Source organism: Sapajus apella, unplaced genomic scaffold (assembly GCF_009761245.1).
Source record: "Sapajus apella isolate SASKATOON/1434 unplaced genomic scaffold, GSC_monkey_1.0 scaffold3, whole genome shotgun sequence".
NCBI classification, from domain to species: Eukaryota; Metazoa; Chordata; class Mammalia; order Primates; family Cebidae; genus Sapajus; species Sapajus apella.
The window spans coordinates 19065132-19087680 of record NW_022436943.1 but is presented as its reverse complement, the minus strand read 5'-3'; the positions used below and the strand labels follow the sequence as shown (position 1 = coordinate 19087680).

General features: G+C 37.9%; 1 protein-coding gene and 1 long non-coding RNA gene across 2 annotated transcripts in view; both read left to right on the top strand.

The window, feature by feature from the left end:
• Positions 1 to 22549, top strand: part of ZBTB10 (zinc finger and BTB domain containing 10) — a 39473-nt gene that overhangs the window by 8265 nt on the left and 8659 nt on the right. Inside the window, exons 2-3 of the mRNA XM_032250563.1 lie at positions 5024 to 5900; positions 20079 to 20177. Of these exons, the coding sequence (XP_032106454.1) occupies positions 5024 to 5900; positions 20079 to 20177 (976 nt within the window). The remainder of the gene's footprint in view (positions 1 to 5023; positions 5901 to 20078; positions 20178 to 22549) is intronic.
• On the top strand, positions 20184 to 20751 carry LOC116531669. Its single transcript, XR_004260514.1, has 2 exons — positions 20184 to 20272; positions 20423 to 20751. It is a non-coding gene; the product is annotated as an uncharacterized LOC116531669 (long non-coding RNA).

Below are 22549 nucleotides of genomic sequence, written 5' to 3'. Positions count from 1 at the left end.
ATGGTGGCACATACCTTGTAGTCCCAGCTACTTGGGAGACTGAGACAGGAGGCGGATCCCTTGAATCCAGGAGGTCAAGGCTACAATGAGCCACAGTCGAACCACTGCACACCAGCTTGGGTGACAGAGTGACACTGTCTCAAAGTAGTAGCTTTCCAGCTGGTCACAGTATATGCAGCCTTCATTCCCTGATAATAAGTCTCCACCTTGCTGCCATAGTCATCTCTTCTGTTTGTTATTTCAAATACATCACTGCTTCTGAGGTGAGGTGTCTATGGCAATGGTTCTAATATTTGGAAGGGGGAAGGCAGTTCACATCTTTTTTTTTTTTTTTTTTTTTTTTTTTTTTTTTGAGATAGTCTCGTGTTGACCAGGCTAGTCTTGAACTCCTGGCTACCAGCCATCCTCTCACCTTCCAAAGTGCTGAATTAACATGGCCCTCTTTTATAACCTGGTCAAAATGGGTGGACATTTATCTCTGAAATGTGCCTAAGTGCATATTTGCTTTCCATAGGACTTTTTAAAAAATCACATTTAAGTTCTTTTCCAAATATGAACTTCTGAGGATGCTATAGTTTTTTTTTAAATGCTTGGATCCTTAAGCTCTACTCATGGCTTGTTTCTTCTGAAAAGTACGCTTTCAAAAAAAAAAAAAAAAAAAAAAACCAGAACACTGGATTAGATACACCTGCTTTCTGCTCTTATAATCCCTTAAGAATCTTGCCCACCAGCAGTAACTTCAAGTTAGCAACTTAAAGCACTTTGGTTCCCAGTATAGACCCTGACCAAAGTAGGCATTCATTTGATGCTTATTAAATAAATGAGTAAAGTTAGGACTTTTCGAGTGTCTTCCTTTGAGTAAAATATTTACTATTTTGTAGGCTTTGTCTGGAAATAATAAACATCTAGATAATAGGTTATAAGGATTTTAACTAATGGACTCTTATCTGTGTTTTCTATGGAAGATTTGATATTGAGGTCTCATCTAGACAAGTTTTACTTAAAAGGGCATCTTCAAATAAAAAAATTCAAGATTTCATATTTAGCTCTGAATGTCTGTTTCTTTAAAATCTCCTTGTTTAGCCAGTTTAGACTAATGTCTGAGCTAATTGTGTTTGCCTTTTTTGGAGAGGTTAGAAAAGGTCACTACATTAGAAAAGACCAGTTGTGGAAATAGTAATTTTTTAAAATATAACTTAATAGTGACATCTGATGTTGTTGGTATACTAAAAGTGGACATAGACAGTTAAAGGAACCAAAGAGGCAAAGAGGAGTTATTAGGAACCTACTGTAAGATTTTGTGTCGAGCACTAAGAATTTATTAATTTGTTGAGTTCAGCAAATAATACTGGCAGTTTATTTTAGTGTTTTGTGCTTATTTAGCTCTTTTACCCAAATATTCTAATAATAATCTCCTTGGAGAGTACACATACTCTTTGAAATGATTCATTATTTCAAAGGGCGTATTTATTTGAGTTTTTTTGAAGGGCATATTTAATAGCTGCTGCAAACATATGGAGTAGTGCTTTAATCAGTGGTGAAAAAGAAATTGCTGTTGTTGGCTATAAAAGCAAGGAACATTAATGTTCTTGTACCATAGTAATTAGAAAAAAAAAATTGGTCAAATAGTGTTTAATTTGTAGTTTGTGTCAAAGTAGAATCAGATAATTTGGATAGGCTTTTGTCTTAGTTAAAAATTAGGACATTTGGTATGATAAAGACAGAAAATTCAGGACGCAATGATCGTAGCCTAAGATGACTGCTGCAGTAGGCATAGCCACCTCCTAAAGTGTTTTCAGCTGCTTGATATATGAACTTTAGGCAGTCCTTGACTTGTACATGCTTCCACAAATACTTTGTGGATACATGCTGCCAGAGAGTCATTGTTGGAAATTTTTACGTCTTCCAAATTTTCGTACAATATTCTTTTACTGCAATCTCTATTAGATAGAACATTGAAACAAATGAACTTGGGTTCAGGTACAGCATGTGTAACAAAGCTTATTGTTGGGTGTGCACCAGAGCAAGAGTCTTCCTCTTCATTAGGAATTTCTGTATGGAGCATAGGCAAATTAATAAAATTTACTCAGTCTCAAAAGGGAAACCAAGTAAACAGAATGATTCTTTTGTAGAAAGTTACACTGTCCAAGTAGGTGTTTTTAGTATTTTTCCTTACATTTTCACACAAGTCCTAAATAGTTTCATTCCCCTTTGCTAAATGATTTAAGATTTCACAACATCACTTTTTTTTCTTTTAACCAAATATTTGCAACAATCCAATACAACATACTAGTTTAATGCAAGAGCTTGGCCGGAAGCAGTGGCTCATGCCTGTAATCCCAGCACTTTGGGAGGCCAAGGCGGGTGGATCACTTGAGGTGAGGAGTTCTATCTTTACTTAAAATACAAAATTAGCTGGGCATGATGGTGTATGCCTGTAATCCCAGCTACTCAGGAGGCTGAGGCAGGAGAATCGCTTGAACCTGGGAGGCAGAGGTTGTAGTGAGCCAAGATTGTGCCACTGCACTCCAGCCTGGGCAACAAGAGCAAAACTCCATCTCAAAACAAAACAAAACAAAACAAGAAAGAGCTTAGATTGAATAAGTCTCATTATTACCTTACTTTGTCGTTACCCAAAAAACAAAAATAAGGGTGTTACTCATGAATGGATTTGTTTTGATTACTTGATCTGTGACTTAAGTTTTTGCAGAATTGGGTGTTTTGGTAGGAGAATATACCTAATTTAGAGCGTGGAACATTATGATATGGTAGGGGGAGCATGGGTGAGAGATTTTTAGCATAAGGGTGTTATGCATTTGGCACTAGAAGGGGACCGGGAGGCTGCCAAGGATCAGTCGAATGAGGAGATTTTTACTTTTCGATTTTCCACACTATTCCATTTTCACAGTGAAATAGTTGAAGCCTTCCCTGGAATCTTAATTTTTTTTTTTTTTTTTTTTTTGAGACACGGTCTCACCCAGCCTGGAGTGCAGTGTGTGATCTCAGCTCACTGCAGCCTCAGCCTCCCAGGCTCAAGTGATTCTCCAGCCTCAGGCTCTGGAGTAGTTGGGATTGCAGGCACGAACCACTACCGCCCAGCTAATTTTTGTGTTTTTGTTAGAGATGGGGTTTCACCATGTTGGCCAGGCTGGTCTTGAATTCCTGACCTCAAAGTGATCCACCCACCTCAGCCTCCCAAAGTGCTGGGATTGCAGACATGAGCCATCATGCTTGGCCGTGTCCTGGAATATTAATATTTTGGTTCTTTCAATTGACTTCTCATACTTGGAAGCAGCACTTAAGATTTTAGATGGACTGGGTTAGTTTCTGAGAATTGAGATGAGAGTGTGTGTGGCCTCCTGTGACATGGATGCAAGTAAAGCTAACATTTCATGATTTAGCCATGCACATGATTGTATTGTCACATTTGTGTGACTGTTAAGAGATACTGTGTTTTAGATATTGTTTGGGAGACTTCTTTTGCAGTCCTGTCATCTCTACACCACTTTTACACCAGTTTTTCTTAGCATGTCAGTCCTTTGAGCCTGTTAACACTCTAGTATGAATCTCCCCATGTTTTTCTCCATGCTTATAAAATCATAAATCATGTATGTGTGTATCATTTCATAGAAATGGCCTATGTTTAACTTAATATTTTGTATCAAAGAATTGACACTTGAATAAGGTCAGTATTTTCAGTTATCTTTTCTACTAGAAATGGCCTAAGTAGTTTTTCTCTTGGGAAAGAGATGATTACTTCAGTTGTTTAGCAAAGTGTGCCAGGCACTAATCAAGGTGCTGGAGGGATAGTCAGCTCTGCCTTGAGGGAGCTTACCCACCTAGCCACTGTATGAGGAAAGTCATAAAATTATAACCAATATTTGTAATACTGATTTATAGTTTAAGGAAAAGTGTCAGGGATAGTGACTTTCCAAGGACACACACAGTTAATAGCTGGTACAGACAGCATTCTGAATTCTAGATCATACTCTTATTCTTAGGATTATATCACACAATCTTAATTATGATGCCAAGTAGAACTATAATGAATACTGGTATGATAAACAGAATTTCTAAACATTAAGAATTGTCAATATAAGAATTTTAATTTAATTTATGACCCTAAAGAGGGAAGTCGTTTTGAAAGTAGATAGGAAATCATGTAACTAGATATTTCTATAATTGAAGCAAATTTTCTCCTTAGTGTCTTACCTTTATCTGTAGTTAGATTTAATTAACTTCACTGACCTAAACTGTTTGATTTTAATGTTTTCCAAGACTTAAAATTTACCTTTTTATTGATGGTAGATAGGGTGATATGCCCAGCATAAAATATAAGTCAGATATTTTAAGTTCAATCAGGGGAGACTGCTGCTTTCCTATTAGAGATAAAGCAAACTCATTTAATTCCTATAAATGAAATTTTCTTTCTTTAAGAAAATAATTGCTCTTTTTTAATTTTAAGAAATTCTCAATTCATGTTCTTAGCTTGTATTTGAAACATATAACAGGATATTATTTTTAAAATGAAATCCTGCTGATCTTCAGATGTGGTTTTTTTTTTTTTTTTTTTTTGAGACGGGAGTTTATCTGTCACCAGGCTGGAGTGCAGTGGCACGATCTTGGCTCACTGCAACCTTTGCCTCCTGGGTTCAAGGGATTCTCCTGCCTCAGCCTCCTAAGTAGCTGGGACTACAGGCACACACCACCAGGCCCAGCTAATTTTTGTATTTTTAGTTGAGATGGGGTTTCCCCATGTTGGCCACGATGGTCTCAATCTCTTGACCTCGTGATCCACTCACCTTGGCCTCCCAAAGTGCTGGGATGACAGGCGTGAGCCACTGTGTCCCGCTGATTTTTTATTTTTATATATATATAATAGCAGTGGGTTGCACAACCACTGTACACTCCATTTCTTGATTACTTACTAGTTAGTATATTTGTTTATTGCTTTTTGAAAACTTGACATTTGTTTTCCTTGGTTTGGAAGTTTAATATTAATTTTTTTTTTATTCAATTACAGGAATCAGAGGAGGGTTACTGTGACTTTAATAGTAGGCCACATGAAAACTCTTACTGCTATCAACTTCTGCGACAGCTAGATGAACAGAGAAAGCAAGATATTCTTTGTGATGTTAGCATTGTGGTAAGCGGAAAAATCTTCAAAGCTCATAAGAACATCCTGGTTGCAGGCAGCCGTTTCTTTAAGACTTTATATTGCGCTTCAGACAAAGAAAAACCTAAGCAAAACAATACTACCCATTTAGATATTGCTGCAGTTCAAGGTTTTTCAGTCATCTTGGACTTCTTGTATTCTGGTAACCTGGTGCTCACAAGCCAAAATGCCATTGAAGTTATGACAGTGGCCAGCTATCTTCAAATGAGTGAAGTTGTTCAAACTTGCCGAAATTTCATTAAAGATGCCTTAAATATAAGCATTAAATCAGAAGCTCCAGAGTCTGTAGTTGTGGACTATAATAATAGAAAACCAGTTAATAGAGATGGCCTGTCTTCATCACGGGATCAAAAAATTGCCAGTTTTTGGGCAACACGGAATCTTACCAATTTGGCAAGTAATGTAAAGATTGAAAATGATGCTTGTAATGTCGACGAGGGCCAAATAGAAAACTACCAAATGAATGACAGTAGTTGGGTCCAGGATGGATCTCCTGAAATGGCTGAAAATGAATCTGAAGGTCAAACAAAAGTGTTTATTTGGAATAATATGGGCTCCCAGGGAATTCAAGAGACTGGCAAAACGAGGAGGAAAAACCAAACAACAAAAAGATTTATTTATAATATTCCACCTAATAATGAAACGAATTTAGAAGATTGCTCAGTGATGCAGCCACCTGTTGCCTATCCAGAAGAAAATACACTACTCATCAAGGAAGAGCCAGGTAAATATAAAGGATGCTTCTGTGTTCACCCTAATTCTAGTTGGATAATCTTGAAGTACATTTTTAGTTGAATTATTTTAAAGTAATACTAAATTTGTTTATAATACAAGAGGGGCCATCATTCAAATGCATATTTGATATATTTTCGTTGTCTTTTTTCAGTGCATATGTATGTGGGTTTATCAGAAGATGTGTTAATAGCCAGGCATTTAATATATTGTTAAGGAATGTGGACTCTGCTAAATGTACAGGTCTTTGACTTTTCCTCATCTTTAGCCTCTGTACTCACATTTATACCCAGTGCGAAAAGATAAGACTGTTTAGTTGCAATATATAATCACATTTCAGAGACCTTATTTATTTATTTATTTATTTTTGGCTGTTGGAACATTTAAGTGTTTAAAATAATTTTGCCATTTATGAGATTATGGTATTCTAATTTGTTTAGGGTTAACTGTTCTTTTTTTTGAGTCAGAGTCTCTGTCACACAGGATAGAGTCTCACTGCAGCCTCCACTTTCTGTGATCAAGTGATTCTCCTGCCTTAACCTCCCAAGTAGCCGGGACATGCTACTACACCCAGCTAATATTTGTATTTTTAATAAAGATAGGGTTTCACCATGTTGGCTAGGTTGGTCACGAACTTCTGACCTCAGGTGCGCTGCCCACCTCAGGTGCGCTGCCCGCCTCAGCTCCCAAAGTGATGAGATTACAGATGTGAGCCACCACACCTGGCCTAGAGCTACTGTTCTGTTCTCACCATAGGAGCTGGAATATTTTGTTTGCCCACTGTCACCTGATTTTCATTCATCTTTGCATTCATTGCAAAGCCTCTGAGGCTTGTCTCTTCAATATATTTCCCTCCAAAAGTTATATAGGAATCTTAGAGAATCACATTGATGGTGGGGATTTTATAAAAGAAGACCATTGTTAAGTCTTTAATCTGGTTGTGCGTATCTTTATTTGAAGATGCACACTCAGTGGGTTTGAGGTTTCCTATACATACCTGAGGCTTGTCCACCGCTGTCAAAAATTATTTAATGCTTGAAACGCTAAAACGGTTCAGTGTCTGATTTATATGATCATGATCATCTGAGGATGGAGTATTTTCTGTGAAAAGAATCACTATTTTTAGTTGCCAGAGGGCAAAATGTCGTAGTAATCATGTGAAATGTTCCTCTGGCTTTTTAGATTTGGGTTAGTTTTCAGTGGATGGATTTTTTTTTTTTTTTGAAATTTTTACTGTGTGAAAATCGTCAGGTGTGTATAATGGATACTATTTGCTGATATTTCTTGTACTTCATATCAAGTTTTAATAATAAAATCCCTGAGACAATTTAAAGTATTAAGGGTAGATAGACTCCTTAGCACTTTGTTTTGTCTTAATAATGTAGAAGACCTTGACAAATTTCTCATTAGAGATACATTGTCTTTCCGCTGCATGGATTGTTCCTATTTAACAGTATGGTGGGAACCCTGAATTTATTTGTTTTTTTTGAGACAGTTTTTCTCTTGTTGCCCAGGATGGAGTGCAATGGCACAATTTTGGCTCACTGCAATCTCCGCCTCCCGGATTCAAGCAATTCTCCTACCTCAGTCTCCTGAGTAGTTGGGATTACTGGCATGAGCCACCAGCCCGACCCTCCCCTGTAGTGTTTTTGAATATACACTCAAGCATGTGAGCACACGCACACAGTTTTCCTTGAAGAAATAAGATCTTTTGGGTATAGCAGTTGTCCGGTGGCAACTAATCAGTAGTAACCCCATTTAAAAAACTAATACATATAATTGGAGTGATTTAAAGAAAAGCATTAATGATGAACCACAATGCATACTTTCAAAAATAACATCGCTAGCAGTGTTTATCAAATATCTCCTAGCCATGGTTCTATCAATGGACTAGGTCTATCATAAATTAATTGGTGGTGGTCTAATATGCTTTATCTCTTACCTACATCTGTTTTTTTTTTTTTTTTTAAAACGGAGTCTCATCTGTTGCCCAGGCTGGAGTGCAGTGGCACAGTCTCGACTCACTGCAACCACTGCTTCCTGGGTTCAGGTGATTCTCCTACCTCAGCCTCCCAAGTAGCTGGAATTACAGGTGCATGCCACCACACCTGGCTAATTTTTGTATTTTTAGTAGAGACAGGGTCTCACCATGTTGGCCAAGCTGGTCTCGAACTCCTGACCTCATATCCACCCACCTCGGTTTCCCAAAGTGTTGGGATTACAAGTGTGAGCCACTGTGCCCAGCCATCTCTTTTATCTTAAAAAGGATTATTTTCATGTTATTAATACCACTTTGGTATCTGAAACCTTGCTTAACTCACAAATTTGGTTCTATCAGTGCCACCAATGTTATTTGCTGGCCAAAAAAAAAAAAAAAAAAAAAAGGCGGGAGAGGGTGGAGGGTGGGTCTTAAAAGAGCCTTATGGTTAGGGTATAATGTGATATAGAGCCAAGGACTGGCAAATTTTTACTGTAAAGGGCTAAAACAGTGTAAAAAAAAAAAAAGACTTTCAGCTTTGTTGGCCATAAAAATCAGCTCTGCCACTTGTGACATGAAAGCAGTCATTTATGATATGTAAACAAATGAAGGTGTGTTCCAGTGAACCATTTCCACCCTTTGGTATATAGCTGTGGCTCTTAATCATGGCTATGCACTTTGGGATCACTTGGAAGCATTATAGACCGTAAGAGGTCTCTCTAACTGTGGATTCCAATTTAGCTGGTCTGCAGTGTGGTTTGGATGTGGAATTTTTTTTTTTTTGAGATGGAGCCTTGCTTCTGTCACCCAGACGAGTGCAGTGGCACCATGTTGGCTCACTGTAACCTCTGCCTCCTGGGTTAAAGTGAATCTTCTGCCTCAGCCTCCTGAGTAGCTGGAATTACAGGCGTGTGCCATGATGCCCGGCTTTATTTTTGTCTTTTTTTTAAGTAGAGAGGGGCTTTCGCCATGTTGGTCAGGCTGGTCTCAAACTTCTGACCTTGTGATCCACCCGCCTTGGCCTCCCAAAAAGTGCTGAGGTTACAGGCGGGAGCCACTGCACCGGGCCAGTTTTTTTTTTTTTAAAGTTCTACAGGTAATTCTGTGAGTCAAGGTTGAGATCAGCAAATATTGTTGGAAAAAGCGCAAATTGAGTCAAACATAATGAATTTTAAAATAAGCTATGCCACTTACCCGCTGTAGTCCATGATCAAATTAAGTTCTTCAGTTTCCTCATTAAAATATTGTGTTGATTTTATAGGATTATTATGAAAATGAAATGACAAATATGAGATAACTCTGTTAGTCACCGCAGTCCTTAAAGTTAGAAAACACTATTGAAGTTATTCATATCAGTTTTCCAGTGCTGTGTACTTTCTACCAAATCTGGCATTTGGTAGAAAGTACACAGCACTGGAAAACTGATATGAATAACTTCAATGGACTTGTAAAGACATCCTTAATTAAGCAGCTTCCAGTGTAGGCTGATTATTAGGTAGTCATTTTAAATGTAGCCAAAGTTTGCTTCTCTGTAGCTTCCTAATTCTGTTGTTGGGAATAGTATAGTTTACTTTTTGTAAAATTTATTAATTTACTTTTAAGAGACGGGGTCTCCCTCTGTTGGCCCACTGCAACCTCTGCCTCCAAGATTCAAGCAATTCTCCTGCCTCAACTTGGTAGCTGGAACTACAGGCGTGCATCACTACACCCAGCTAATTTTTGTATTTTTAGTAGAGACAGGGTTTTACTGTATATTGGCCAGACTGGTCTTGCACTCCTGACCTCAGGTGATCCGCCTGCCTGGGCCTCCCAAAGTGCTGGGATTACAGGTGTGAGCCACTGCTCTCTGCCTGGAATAGTATAATTTAAACCTAACCTAATTTCCACTCATCTCCCTGATAACGCTTCAAATGTTAGACATTTCAAGAATTCCCCCAGAGTCCTGTTTTTGCAGGTTAGGTGCTCTTCCGCCCACCTTGTGATGAATACACAGAATTCACTCTTAACTTTCCAGGGAAGATCTGACCAATACAGAACACAGTGGGCCTGTGTTTACCAAGCTTAAGGCCTTCCCAAGGTCATTCAGCTAATAAAAAAGTAGAAAGAGGCAGGTTTCATATTTTTAGGATTATCCTGCATTATTAAAGCCTTGCAATTAATTAACCACTAAAATAGTAGAGTCCTGTCATTTTAAAAAATTAGTTTCTTTTAGCTTTAAAATATTTTTATGATCCCCTTCATCATTATGCTTTAATTTCCATTTATTGAGACAACAAAAAATTTTCCCTTAAATAATGCCTTTAAATACATTTAAAGTTCTATAACAAACAACTGAAAAGTCTTAGTGAATTGTTCAACCTGCAATGCTTGGTACGTGTGGATTTGTGGGTCTATTGTTGCAACTGTGACTTCCCCCAGGTCTTCAGTCCACAGTTTGTAAGATATAGCCCTAATAACACTGTCTTCTGGTATGATGTTGAAGCTTTTGTTGGGGTGCCTTTTAAAAATTGAGATAAGAAAGTATACCCATAGCTGCAGGGTTTTTATTCAGATTTTTTTTTTAATCTTGAAATTAACATTTGTTGTTTGAGTCACTACTGGGATCCACTTCAGATTATTACTGATATAAGAGAATACTTGAAGGTAGACTCAAGGTAACTCACGAAAGTTAGAAACTTCTGTCCTAATAGAATACTCACATGCTGGGGTTATGGAATAATAATTAAAACTGACAGCAAAAACTAAAATCTGGGTAATCAAATAAGGGTAGAAATGATGTCATGAATGAATTGCTCTGATAATGCAAAAATCTCAAAATCCTTGTCTTGCTAATTTGCAACGAGGAAACACTAAATTTTAGCCAAATAAGGTAGATGACCTGAGATTAGAAATGGAATTGTAGAAATACAGATAACTACTGCCTAAATTTGTTTTACAATGTATATTCACCCATGTTATGTCTGATTTAATTAGAATAAGTCAGGTGTTAATCTCATTTTTTAAAACTACTTTATTCTGTGGGCTCATGGAACCTGGTTTTCTGAGCCTAGATTTTTAAGTTTATGCTAGTCATACTAGCAACTTCTACCTATTATAAATAATTTTACTCTACTCTCATTCTGTGTTGCATGCATACATGTTGTATTTTGAAATGACAGAAATAAATTGGCAAAATAAAGTAAAATTGGCAAAGAGTGCTCATCATGGATATAAACGTGGTTGCCCTAATTAAGCTTTTTTTTTGAAGGTAGGGTTTCACCATGATGGCCAGACTGGTCTTGAACTACTGACCTCAGATGATCCATCTGTCTCGGCCTCCCAAAGTGCTAGGATTACAGGCGTGAGCCACCGCGCCTGGCCAATTAAGCTTTTAATTGGCTCTAAGATACTAAAACAGCCTTACTCAAAAGAGAAAAATAACACCAGTTCTACAGGATGACAAACTTCCTGGGACTGACTTCTGAAAAGTGATTTCTCCAGTGGGATTTGGTTTTATGTAGTTGACACCAAGTAATATAATGGACAGTTTCTTCAGGGATTTTCTAGTAAATGCCGAAGTTGATTTTATTTTTTAATCTTTGCCAAAATCTGATGTAGTTCTGTGTCAGTGATTTTTTTTTTCCCTTAATGCCATATGAGTATTCAAATGTAAGGTAATTTTCGTTGATCAAAAGATAGAATTTAGGTATCTTTTAAATAACCTGGAAGTTTCTCTCACCTAGACTATTGATGGGAAAATAGTTTTGCAGCATTTGTAGGATTATATTCTTACGAGTAGAGTTGAAGTCATGTTGAAACTTTGCATTTTTTATTTGTGTAATTGCTTTTTTTGGTTAAAAAAAAGCATATGATTTGGTGCTTAGAATACTATTTCCAGAAAAGAATATTCAAACTAGAGAGACTTAAGAAATCCCAATAAGGCATATATTTGAAATAATGTATTATTAAATTACAGTAAACTCTATAATTAGTTATCTGCTAACCAGAAATTCTGTTCCTCTGTGTTTTGTGTGATAATTTATTTAACATTCATATTATTTTACAAGTGTGTGTGTGTGACAGAGTCTTGCTCTGTCACCCAGGCTGGAGTGCAGGGGCATGATGATGATCATGGCTTATGGAAACCTCAACCTCCTGGGCTCAAGTGATCCTCCCACCTCACTCTCCCCTAATGAGCCCCATAGAACTTGGTACTGTAGGCATGCGCCACCATGCCTGGCTAATTCATTTTTATTTTTAGTAAGGATGAAGCCTCACTTTCTTGCCCAGGAGGCTGGTCTCAGGCTCAAGGGATCCTCTAGCCTAGCCTCCGAAACTGCTGGGATTACAGGCTTGAGCCACTAAAGAGACTTGGGCTTTAGATTCAGTTCTGCGACTTCACTACACTAGCCTTGAGTGTATCCCAAACAGCCACCCTAATGGAAAAGAAGTAAAATTTCAACCTTATAATAATTGTGAGTTCTGAAGACTCAAAAGCTTTTTCTTAATCGTTTTGGCGACAAATCAGCTATTTATATTTTTCTACTCCTTAAATGTGAATATTCATGTTTTTTTTTGTTGTTGTTTTATTCTTGTTTTTGTGAGACGGAGTTTTGCTCTTGTTGCAACAACCTCCGCCTCCCAGGTTCAGGTAATTTTCCAGCTTCCGGCTCCTGAGTAGCTGGGATTACAGACATGCACCACCACACCTGGCTACTTTTGTGTTTTTAGTAGAGGCAGGGTTTCTCCATATTGGTCAGGCTGGTCTCGAACTCCTGTCCTCAGGTAATTCACCCACCTTGGACTCCAAAGTGCTGGGATTACAGGTGTGAGCCACTGCGCCCGGCAAGTATTCATGTTCTGTGGAAATATTCATGTTTTCATTATAGGGTGCTACTCCAGACCCCATATGGGATGTTAAAGTCATAGCTATAAAATCTGAAAAATTCTGCATTCTATGTCTTACCCCAAGGGTCTCAACATAGCAGATTTATGGACCTGAATTAGTTTTTATTCTCTTAGGAGATTCCAGATGTTTTGCTAAACCTTTCAGGCATCCTTTGGTATGGAGTACACTATGAAGGATGAGCTACAAGTCAGAATTTAAGATCATTTTTCATTAGTAATTTTGGGGTTTCTAATAATTGGGGAGAGGTGTTGAAGGCCAGATGCTTATTTATTTTTATTTTATGTTTTTAAGAGAAAGGTCTCCCTCTGTCACACACCATGCTGGAGTGCAGTGATCATAGCTCTCTGTGGCCTCAAACTCCTGGCTCAAGTGATCCAATCCTCTTGCCCCCACCTCCTGACTACCTGGGCACACCTACAGGCACGGGCTACCATGCTTGGCTAATTTTTTTTTAAATTTTTAAAATGGAGACAGGATCTCATTATGTTGCTGGTCTCCACTCCTGGGCTCAACTCTCTTCCGGCCTCAGCCTCCCAAAGTGCTGGAGTTGCAGGCAAGAGCCACCATATTCAGCCCTGATGCTTATTTTTAAGAATAAATAAGAGTTAACGAGCTATATGGTATACTAATGCGTAAGAGTCTTCAGTATTTAATTTTAAAAGGTGATAGTAGGCAACCATATGGTAGTGGAAATGGTAGTCTGCCATTTTTTCCTCTTTTGCTCTGCTTAGTGTTGTTTTCCTTCCCTGTACCATTCTTGACCCAAGAAGTGACCACACTGGTGATTATTACCTGTAAGCCAAACTCTTAAGTGGTCAGAGTAAAGCGCAGAGCTGAGGAAGCCTTATGCATTTTTGTGACTTCCTGCTGAAGGTGTTAAGTTGTCTCAATCATATAAATGTGAGTCCCTGAAAGTTTTTTATAAACTGAATTTTGGTTTCTGATGCAGCCTTAATATAATAGGGTGACCAGATAGTATAAATTTTCATTGAAAGCTTTACTCTTCAGATATAACTTCTGGGAACTCCAAAATTGCTTAAACTGAATTTTTGATTTCTGATACAGCCTTAATATAATAGGGAGACCAGGTAGTATAAATTTTCATTTAAAGCTTTACTCTTCAGAAGTGTTATAACTTTCTGGGAGCTCCAAAATAGCTTTCCACATATAGTAGGAAATCTAGAAATGTTTTTATTTAAAATCTAAAGAAATTGAGCAGTAGACCACAAAATGTTAAGATTGAGGAGTCCCTTATGTGGAACTTGTTCACAATAGGTGACTGTGGGGTAGAAACATACCCAGTGCCATGTGATAAATGTTAAAATTGAATTATTTACGAAGCATGAACAGTGTGCAATGGGACAGTCCTAACTGCACAGAAGAATTGGAGAAAGCTTCATAGAGAAGGCAGTGTGAGTTGGATCTTTTGTTAAATAGAAGTTTGTTAGGAGGGCAAGAAGAGCATTCATTGACATGCAAGGTGGCAAAGAAATTAGAGTAAGTCGGTAGAAGAATGGAGAGGGAAGTGTTGTGGGGACATCTCCAATTTCCTGCGACCTTGTCTATAGGTATGACTACTTTTATATTGTAATAAATTGTGACTTGTTTTACAGACTCTGAAGCAATGAGTGGTTTATATCTAGAGATTTGATCTGCTTATATTGCATTTAAGATTAAAGTTTAAGCATTTTTCATGGATTGGAGTTGGGTGTGTACTTGGGGGGACCTATTAGGGAGAAATAACAGGACATTTGAATAGTGCAAGGAAAAAACAGTTGAGCCTAGTCCAAGTAAGATGGGGCAGTCACTTGTGAATGAGTTTGGGAGTGAAAGGGAAGCTATTTTGAGTTTAAAAGACCACTACAGGAAATGTAAATAGTGGTTTATATAATATGTTTGCAACTGAATTTACTCTCCACTGAAAGGAGAAAACTAAAGAGAAAAAATCTCTACCTGTTTATGGAGGGGGGTGGGAACGGACACATTTGCTTTTAGTTCTGAAACTGTCACCATAAGAGAAACTTGTGCTAATAAGTATTTATATGAAAATGAAAGTTGAATAGAACTGAGTTTTTATACAACTAGTTTAGCTGTTTCTTTTAAACTTCTTTCCCAGTGTCTTTTCTCATATCTTTTCAAGAGTATTTGTGTTCTAAAAAAATCTGGATTAGTCTGCACTTGCCTAATGGTCGGAATATTGGGGACCACAAGGAAATGGCCAGGGAAACCTTTCCCACTCAATCTTGTTTAATTTAGCATTCACACCAGGTGCTGTACTAATCACTTCCCACATGATTTGGAAGGGTTGCTAGCCCACTGTCGTCCAAGAGATGCCTGTCATGACCAAGACACCAAGATTAGTTTTACTTTAATGATACTTTGTCTTGTACTTTGCTCAATATTTTCATTTACTAATGTCATTGGTCACCGGCACATTTTTTGGAGGTAGAGACTGAGATTTAGACCAGTCTTTAATCCCATCTCATTCTTTTTCAACTGCTTGTTAATCAGATTTTTTTTAATCTATGGTAATATTTTCATTTTTTTTTTTTTTTTTTTAAGGAGACAGGGTCTTGCTCTTTCACCCATGAAGGGAGTGCAGTGACGTGATCATAGCTCGCTGCAGCCTTGAACTCAAATGGGCTCAAGGGATCCTCCTACCTTGGCTACCTCCCAGAGTACTGGGATCACAGGCATGAGCCACCGTAACTGTCCTTTCATGAATAATACCTCTCATGAAGATATTAACTAAAATTGCAATACATGGTTAATTAGAGAAGTTTATAAATGTGAATTCTAACGAAGAGATTGCTTTAAAGTAGACAAAAAGTGTAACTGTAAAGAGCAGTGATAGCTGGTACTTTGGTATCCTTAAGGTTTTGGAGTTGGTATTTCTTTTTTTTTTTTTTTACTTCAGTGAGGGAAGGAGATGATGTAGTGTTAGGTAAAAGGAATATAATAAAATGGATGCTGGTTTAACAGAGTGGCATTAATGTTTATTTTTGTTCATTTCACCAAAAGAGCATATCAAGTATCAGTAGCAAAGTACATGTGAATATACTTCTGCACTCATGTTCCCGGTATTGCAAATTGTAGTTTTTGATTGCCTGCTTATGTGCCAGGCCCTGAGGCTTGGCGCTTGCAATAAATTATCAGGAAGCAATGTAATATGGTTACTAAACAGTCCAGACCTCTGCCACTAGCTTGTTATTTAACCTTCCTTAGCCCTTTTCCTTACTGATAAAAAATTGAAAGCTCTTACTGCTGAATGTGTAAAATTTGTGTCTGTTATAGGGGTTGCTATTACCTGTTTATTGAGAAAAGACCTTTTTAAAAATAGAAGAAATCCTGGGTCAGGTGTGGTGGCTCACACCTGTAATCCCAGCACTTTGGGAGGCCGAGGTGGGCGGATCATGAGGTCTAAAGATTGAGACCATCTTGGCCAGCATGGTGAAACCCCATCTCTACTAAAAATACTAAATTCAGCTGGGTGTGGTGGTGCACACCTGTATTGAGGCAAGAGAATTGCTTGAACCCGGGAGGCAGAGGTTGCAGTGGGCCAAGATCGCGCTACTGCACTCCAGTGTGGTGACAGAGCGAGACTCCGTCTCAAAGAAAAAAATAAAAAGAAGAAATCCTACATGGTTTATCATTTAGCTCTGGTGTATTTGAATATTATATACCACACCTGTACCTGCTACCATTCAGAAAAATAGCTGTCATCTTGTGAAACCAGTGTGGTGTTCGTGTGTGTGGTTCTTTTTTTTTCTTCAGACAAGTGCAGTTGCGAGAAGAGGGGAAAAGAAACTAATGTTTGAATCAGTCTTCAGAAAGGTTTTGTGCTGTTTGCAAAGAAGTCTTTGTCCTTTTTTGCTGCTTATAAATGAAGCATAAGATTCCCATAGGAAGATATTGAATATCACAAAAGCAGGTGTATTAGAGTTTATTTTGTAATTCTTAGTTTTAGAGAAAAAGATGATTACCAAGAGTTGCTATCATGCCTCCTAATGAAGCAAAATTCATTTGTGTCGAGTAAATGGTTGATTGTCTGGCTTCTATTCTATTCACATCAACATCTCTTATAATGATTTGCTAGGTGGTTTGGCTGGTTCTGAATAAGATAAGCAGTGACATAATACATTGCTTCCTGGATGTTAAGCACACTATTGTCAGAAGGTTGTCAACTTGGGAGAACTCACCTGTTTTGAGATTTGTTTTTGATATAAAGAACTAAGTAGTTGGTGCCTTTCAAGAGACACAAGACAAATATACTTGCTATTTATTTTGTAAGATTTTGGCTGAGGAGGTCTATACTTGTTCATGTAGAATTAGAAATCACAAGTTCTAATATACTTACGGGGTAGGGTAGGAGATAGGAAATGCCTGTTAAGAACTGGCTGAGGAAAGCTTTCAACAATTCACTGTATAGAATTTTGCATAAAGAGAAACCTGTATTTGAAAACCCACTTGGCAGAATTGTAAGAAATGTCCTTTGAACAGACTGCATTTCAGAATGACTTTTTAAAAAACATTGAGAAATCTAGCAAAATTGAATAATTGCATTTTTTCTTTTCTTTTTCTCTTTTCTTTTTTTTTTTTTTTTTGGAAGATGGAGTCCCGCTCTGTTGCCCAGGCTGGAGTGCAGTGATCTTGCAACCTCCGCCTCCTGAGTTCAAGTGATTCTCCTGTCTCAGCCTCCCAAGTAGCTGGGATTACAGGCGCATGTCACTGCGCCTGCCTGATTTTTGTATTTTTGGTAGAGACAGGGTTTCATCATGTTGGCCAGGCTGGTCTTGAACTCCTGACCTCAGGTCATCTACCTGCCTTGGCCTCCCAAAGTGCTGGGATTACAGGCATGAGCCACTGTACCCAACCTTACTTTTTATTTCAATTTTGTTGAGAGAGGGTCTCACTCTTGCCCAGGCTGGAGTGTAGTGGTGCAGCTGTAGCTCACTGCAGCCTTGGACTCTTGGTGTCCAACCATTCTCTTGTCCTAGCCGCCTCTGTAGCTAGGACTAATGCATGTCCAGCCAGTTTTATTTTTTGACTATTGAAATACATTTAACTTTAAGAAAACATTAAATTTTTAGTTGATATTTTCAGTTCCTGATAGGTTTTAGTTTAATTGTAGACCAAAAAACCAAATTATTATTCAGATACCATTAAAACTAAACTTTGTTTAGTGATACAAGTTTAAAAATACAGACTATTCAAGTAAACATGTAACTGTAATATATATGTGTATATATATATATATATATATATATCTCCCAAAGTGCTGGGATTACAGGCTTGAGCCATCATGGCTGGTAAACTATTTTTAAAAGCCTTCTATTTATCATTCATTGTGATGAACACTGGGAAAATAAACCTAAGCAGTATCCTGTTCTCAAGGATTGTGCAAAGGAGTTCTTTATCTATTTACTGTTCTTTCTGCATTAAATACTTGCTCATTCTTCTGACTTGCAACCAATTTACTGTAAGCAATAATGCCACATTCTAGTAATTTCACTTTATATAGAGAAGAGAAGCCAACAGCCTGGTATAATATCCTTAAGTTCTGACTTTAGCACTCTACACTGATGGTTTCCGCTGTCTCTCTTAAGTACCCAGACTTGTGCTCCCGGAACTCAAGAAACCTTAGGAATCTTACACAATGGATAATTTCTTCTCTTCACTGCAATATCTTCAGTGTCTTTAACTTCTCCCTTCGGTGATTCCTTCCTGTCAGTATTTAAATACGTAACTTTTGGCCGGGTGTTGGAGTTCATGCCTGTAATCCCAGCACTTTGGGAACCCAAGGCAGGAGGATTGTTTGAGCTCAGGCATTCAAGATCAGCATGGGCAACATGGTGAGACCCTGTCTCTACAAAAAAAATTTAGCAAGGTGTGGTGGTGTGCACCTATAGTATCAGCAGTTCGGGAGGCCGATGTGGGAGGATTGGTTGAACTTGGGAGGCAGAGGTTGCAGTGAGCTGAGATTGTGCCACTGGACTCCAGCCTGGGTGACAGAGGGAGACCCTGCCTCAAAAATAAGGAACTTTCACTTTCTTAAAAAAAATCGTTACCCTATTTCTCATACTTACTTTTTTTTTGCTAGATTTCTCAAAGATTCTTTTCTTAATTGATCATCTCTTCACAACACCGACCACTCTTACTGTTCCTGCTTGCCCTACCTCCTCACTAGCATTGTTCAGCAAGATTCTTGAATTGACAAAGTAGACTTGGAAGCATTGACAAAGGGGACTACTTTTCCCTTAAAAGTTTTTTCCGTGTTTTTTTGTAGCTCATTAAATGCTAGGATTCTTCAGTATACTTAGTCTTTTCTCACTGTCACATCCGTTCATCCCCATGGTTTTATTTGCCATCTGTATTCTGTATTCTGACATTCAAACTTGTTTTTTTGAGACTGGGTCTCATTCTGTTGCCCCAGGCTGGAGTGCAGTGGTGTGGATTTCAGCTCTCTGTAGCATCTGCCTCCCAGGCTCAGGTGAATCCTCCCATCTAAGCCTTCCAAGTAGCTGAGACTACAGGTGTGTATCACCACACCTGGCTGAGTTTTGTGTTTTTTCAGAGATGTGGTTTTTTCATGTCAGCCAGGCTGACCTGGAACTCCTGGCCTCAAGTGACCTGCCTACCTCAGCTTCCCAAAGTGCTGGAATTATAGGTGTGAGCGACCACTTCCAGCCTAGCAATTCTAGCTTTAATTGGTCTTCTCCACTTGAACCAATACAGATATACCAACAATGTGTTTTATACCTCTAATACTTACTAGTTAGTACTAGTAGTGTTTTGAGCGTCAAGTACCATAATTGTTACACTTGGCTTTTTATATTATCCAATTAGATTCCTAGATTACATCTATGATATCGTTGGATGTAAATTAGGGAGAAACTAAGGCACATGGTCATATAGCCTGTAACAGAAATAGGAGTGGCACCTAATTCACCCTGGTTCTACAGCCCATTCCTAACCAGTACACTATACTTACTGTACATGTCTTAGGCTTCTGTGAGCCTTGTTGTATTGAACACAGTAGGTAATTTAGTACTTACAGATGGTACTTTTTATTAAAGAAACACTTCCAAGGCCAGGCATGGTGGATCACGCCTGTAATCCCAGCACTTTGGGAGGCAAGGTAGGTGGATCACAAGGTCAGGAGTTCGAGACAAACCTACCCTGGCCAATATGGTGAAACTTCGTCTCAATTAAAAAATATATATATATATATTCCAAGAAAGAGTGGTGTTTTGGGTGGTGGCTATGGTGTGGTTTGTAGATAAATTTTTCTGTCTCCTTTTCAGATTTAGATGGTGCTCTACTCTCGGGGCCAGATGTTGATAGGAATGTGAGTGCAAATTTATTGACTGAAGCTGGCACTAGTCAAGATGGAGGTGATGCTGGTAGGTACAGTAAGATTTTAACAACAGTACCTTAAAGATTGGGAAGTGTGTTACATCTTACCTGTAGCCTACTGTAATCTCTCTCCCTTAAGAAGGTTCTATTATAGGCCAGGCGTGGTGGCTCACGCCTGTAATCCAAGCACTTTGGAGGCCAAGGCGGGTGGATCACCTGAGGTCAGGAGTTCAAGACCAACCTGACCAACATGGTGAAACCCTGTCTTTAAAACAAAAACAAAAAAAAGAAGGTTCTATTATGTATGAATACCTTCAATCTATGGTAGATATGTTTATGATGACTTTGGAAAATTGGTAAATGTAAATGATGTTTCTGGTTCTGCGTGTTTGAGACAGTCATTTATTTAGGTTTAAAAACTCTTACATATAAGAAGTAATTGAGTTAATATGTCTTACGGCTTCCTACTGATATATAGATATGGAACGGAAATGGTAATTATGATAATGGTTGAATTTATTTTAATTTTTATGCAGAATGATGTAGTTAATGGTTATAGAAAATGTTGATTAGTTCTGTGTGTTATGAGCAGTATATTGGAGGAAGCTTGATGACTATAAAGAAAAAGAATCCACGAATATCTTATGAATAAAATAGAGTAAAAGGGAGGAGGTCCTTCTTTATGAAAGAATGCCAAGCCTAAGAAAAATTATCGAATTGGAAAAATGCCTATTTCACAACCCCCACAGGAAATAATTCAAAATCATCAGTGGATGTTAAGCCACTGTTAATGGGCTTGTCCTCCTATGATTGGGTGAAAAGTTGTTGGGGAATATCATATTCACATGGGCTCAAATTAGCATTCCCATAGATGATTTCCACTTGCAAAGGGGAAAAAGGTAAATTTACAGTAAGGAGATCTGAGGAAGATTGTCATAACCAAGTGATTAAACTTAGCATCATTAATAATAGAACAAACTAAAATTAAAGGCTGGCTTATTTGATGTACTGCCTGGCACACAGCATTTCTTATGCAGTATTCTTGAGAAATTGTTTAGCCTGTGTCTGATGACAAAGGAAAATCCAGACGTGGATGTATACAACAGGTAGACCAAACCTGTCCCAACTCTGAAATGTTAATGGTAATAGGCAAGTGGGGGCATGACTAGATAAAGGAGATCAAGTAAAGTGCAGCATGGAGATCATGGGATCAAAACATGTTTACAGGGGACATTTTGGGGACAGCTGGAAATTATAATATGTGTTAAGTGATAATCAGTTGTACTGTGGTTATCTACCAGTGTTTTCTAGAAGATGCATTTAGGCTTGAAGTTATGAGCGTGTATGTTTTCAAATAGTGCATAGAAAGCTTGTATGTGTGTACATAAAAAGGTGACAACTAGTGTTTGTTGAAGATAGATATGGATATTTATTGATTGTTTCAGTGTTATTAGCTCTGGAATTCTTTTCAAAGTTGATGAGAACAGAGACAAAGCGCTTCTTAAAAGTATTCATGGGCTCTGAATTCAGTATGTACTGACCAAAATAAAGCCATTTCTGAAGAAACTGCCTTAAGGTGCTTGCCCCTGACTGTTTAATTTACAAAATAAGTTTTGAAATTAGCAGTTTGTACGTCAGATGTGTTGAATTTTAAAGATTTTATTTTTATTTATTTTTTTAAATAAGACAGGGTTTCACCATGTTGGCCAGGCTAGTCTTGAACTCCTGACCTCAGGTGATCCGCCCGCCTCTCCAAAGTGCTGAAATTACAGGCATCAGCCACCGCTCCTGGCCTGAGTTTTAAAGATTTTTGCTTGCACAGAAAATTGCTGATGTACTTGCTTTCTTGGTTTAGAAATCTAGTCCAAGAATGGGTTTAATTAGGGGTGTGTGAATTAATATGTAAAAATTTAAACCTGTAAACCTTTGATAGAGAGTTATTGCTCTTAAAGGGGACATTTTTATCCATTAGTATTTTGCATCTGAGTTCAGCCTTTGCTTTATGACTTTGATGTTAAAAACCTATATTGCTTTTTCCTTAGTTTGCTACTAGGGAATAATGTACCCAAGAAGGATATTACTGATCAATCAGTAAGCTCCATTTTGAAGTAGATCTATAATGACCTTAACGATTCTTAAGTGTATTGAGTTACAACGATAGTACCTTTATTCAAGAGTAAGAATTACTCTTGTAATTCTTACAAGTATTCTCTGTTAAAATAATCAGGAGAGGTGAAATTTGGGGCAAGGTTTATTTAATTTGAATTACCATTTTGTATTCTCGATAGAGTGGAATGAATACCAAGGAATGAATTCTATCCATTCTTTGGAATGATGGATGTTGAATCTTGGATTTTCAGTTTATGAATTGTTTTAGGGATATTCTGTTTCCTTTTTCTGTTGAGATGGGGCCTCGCTG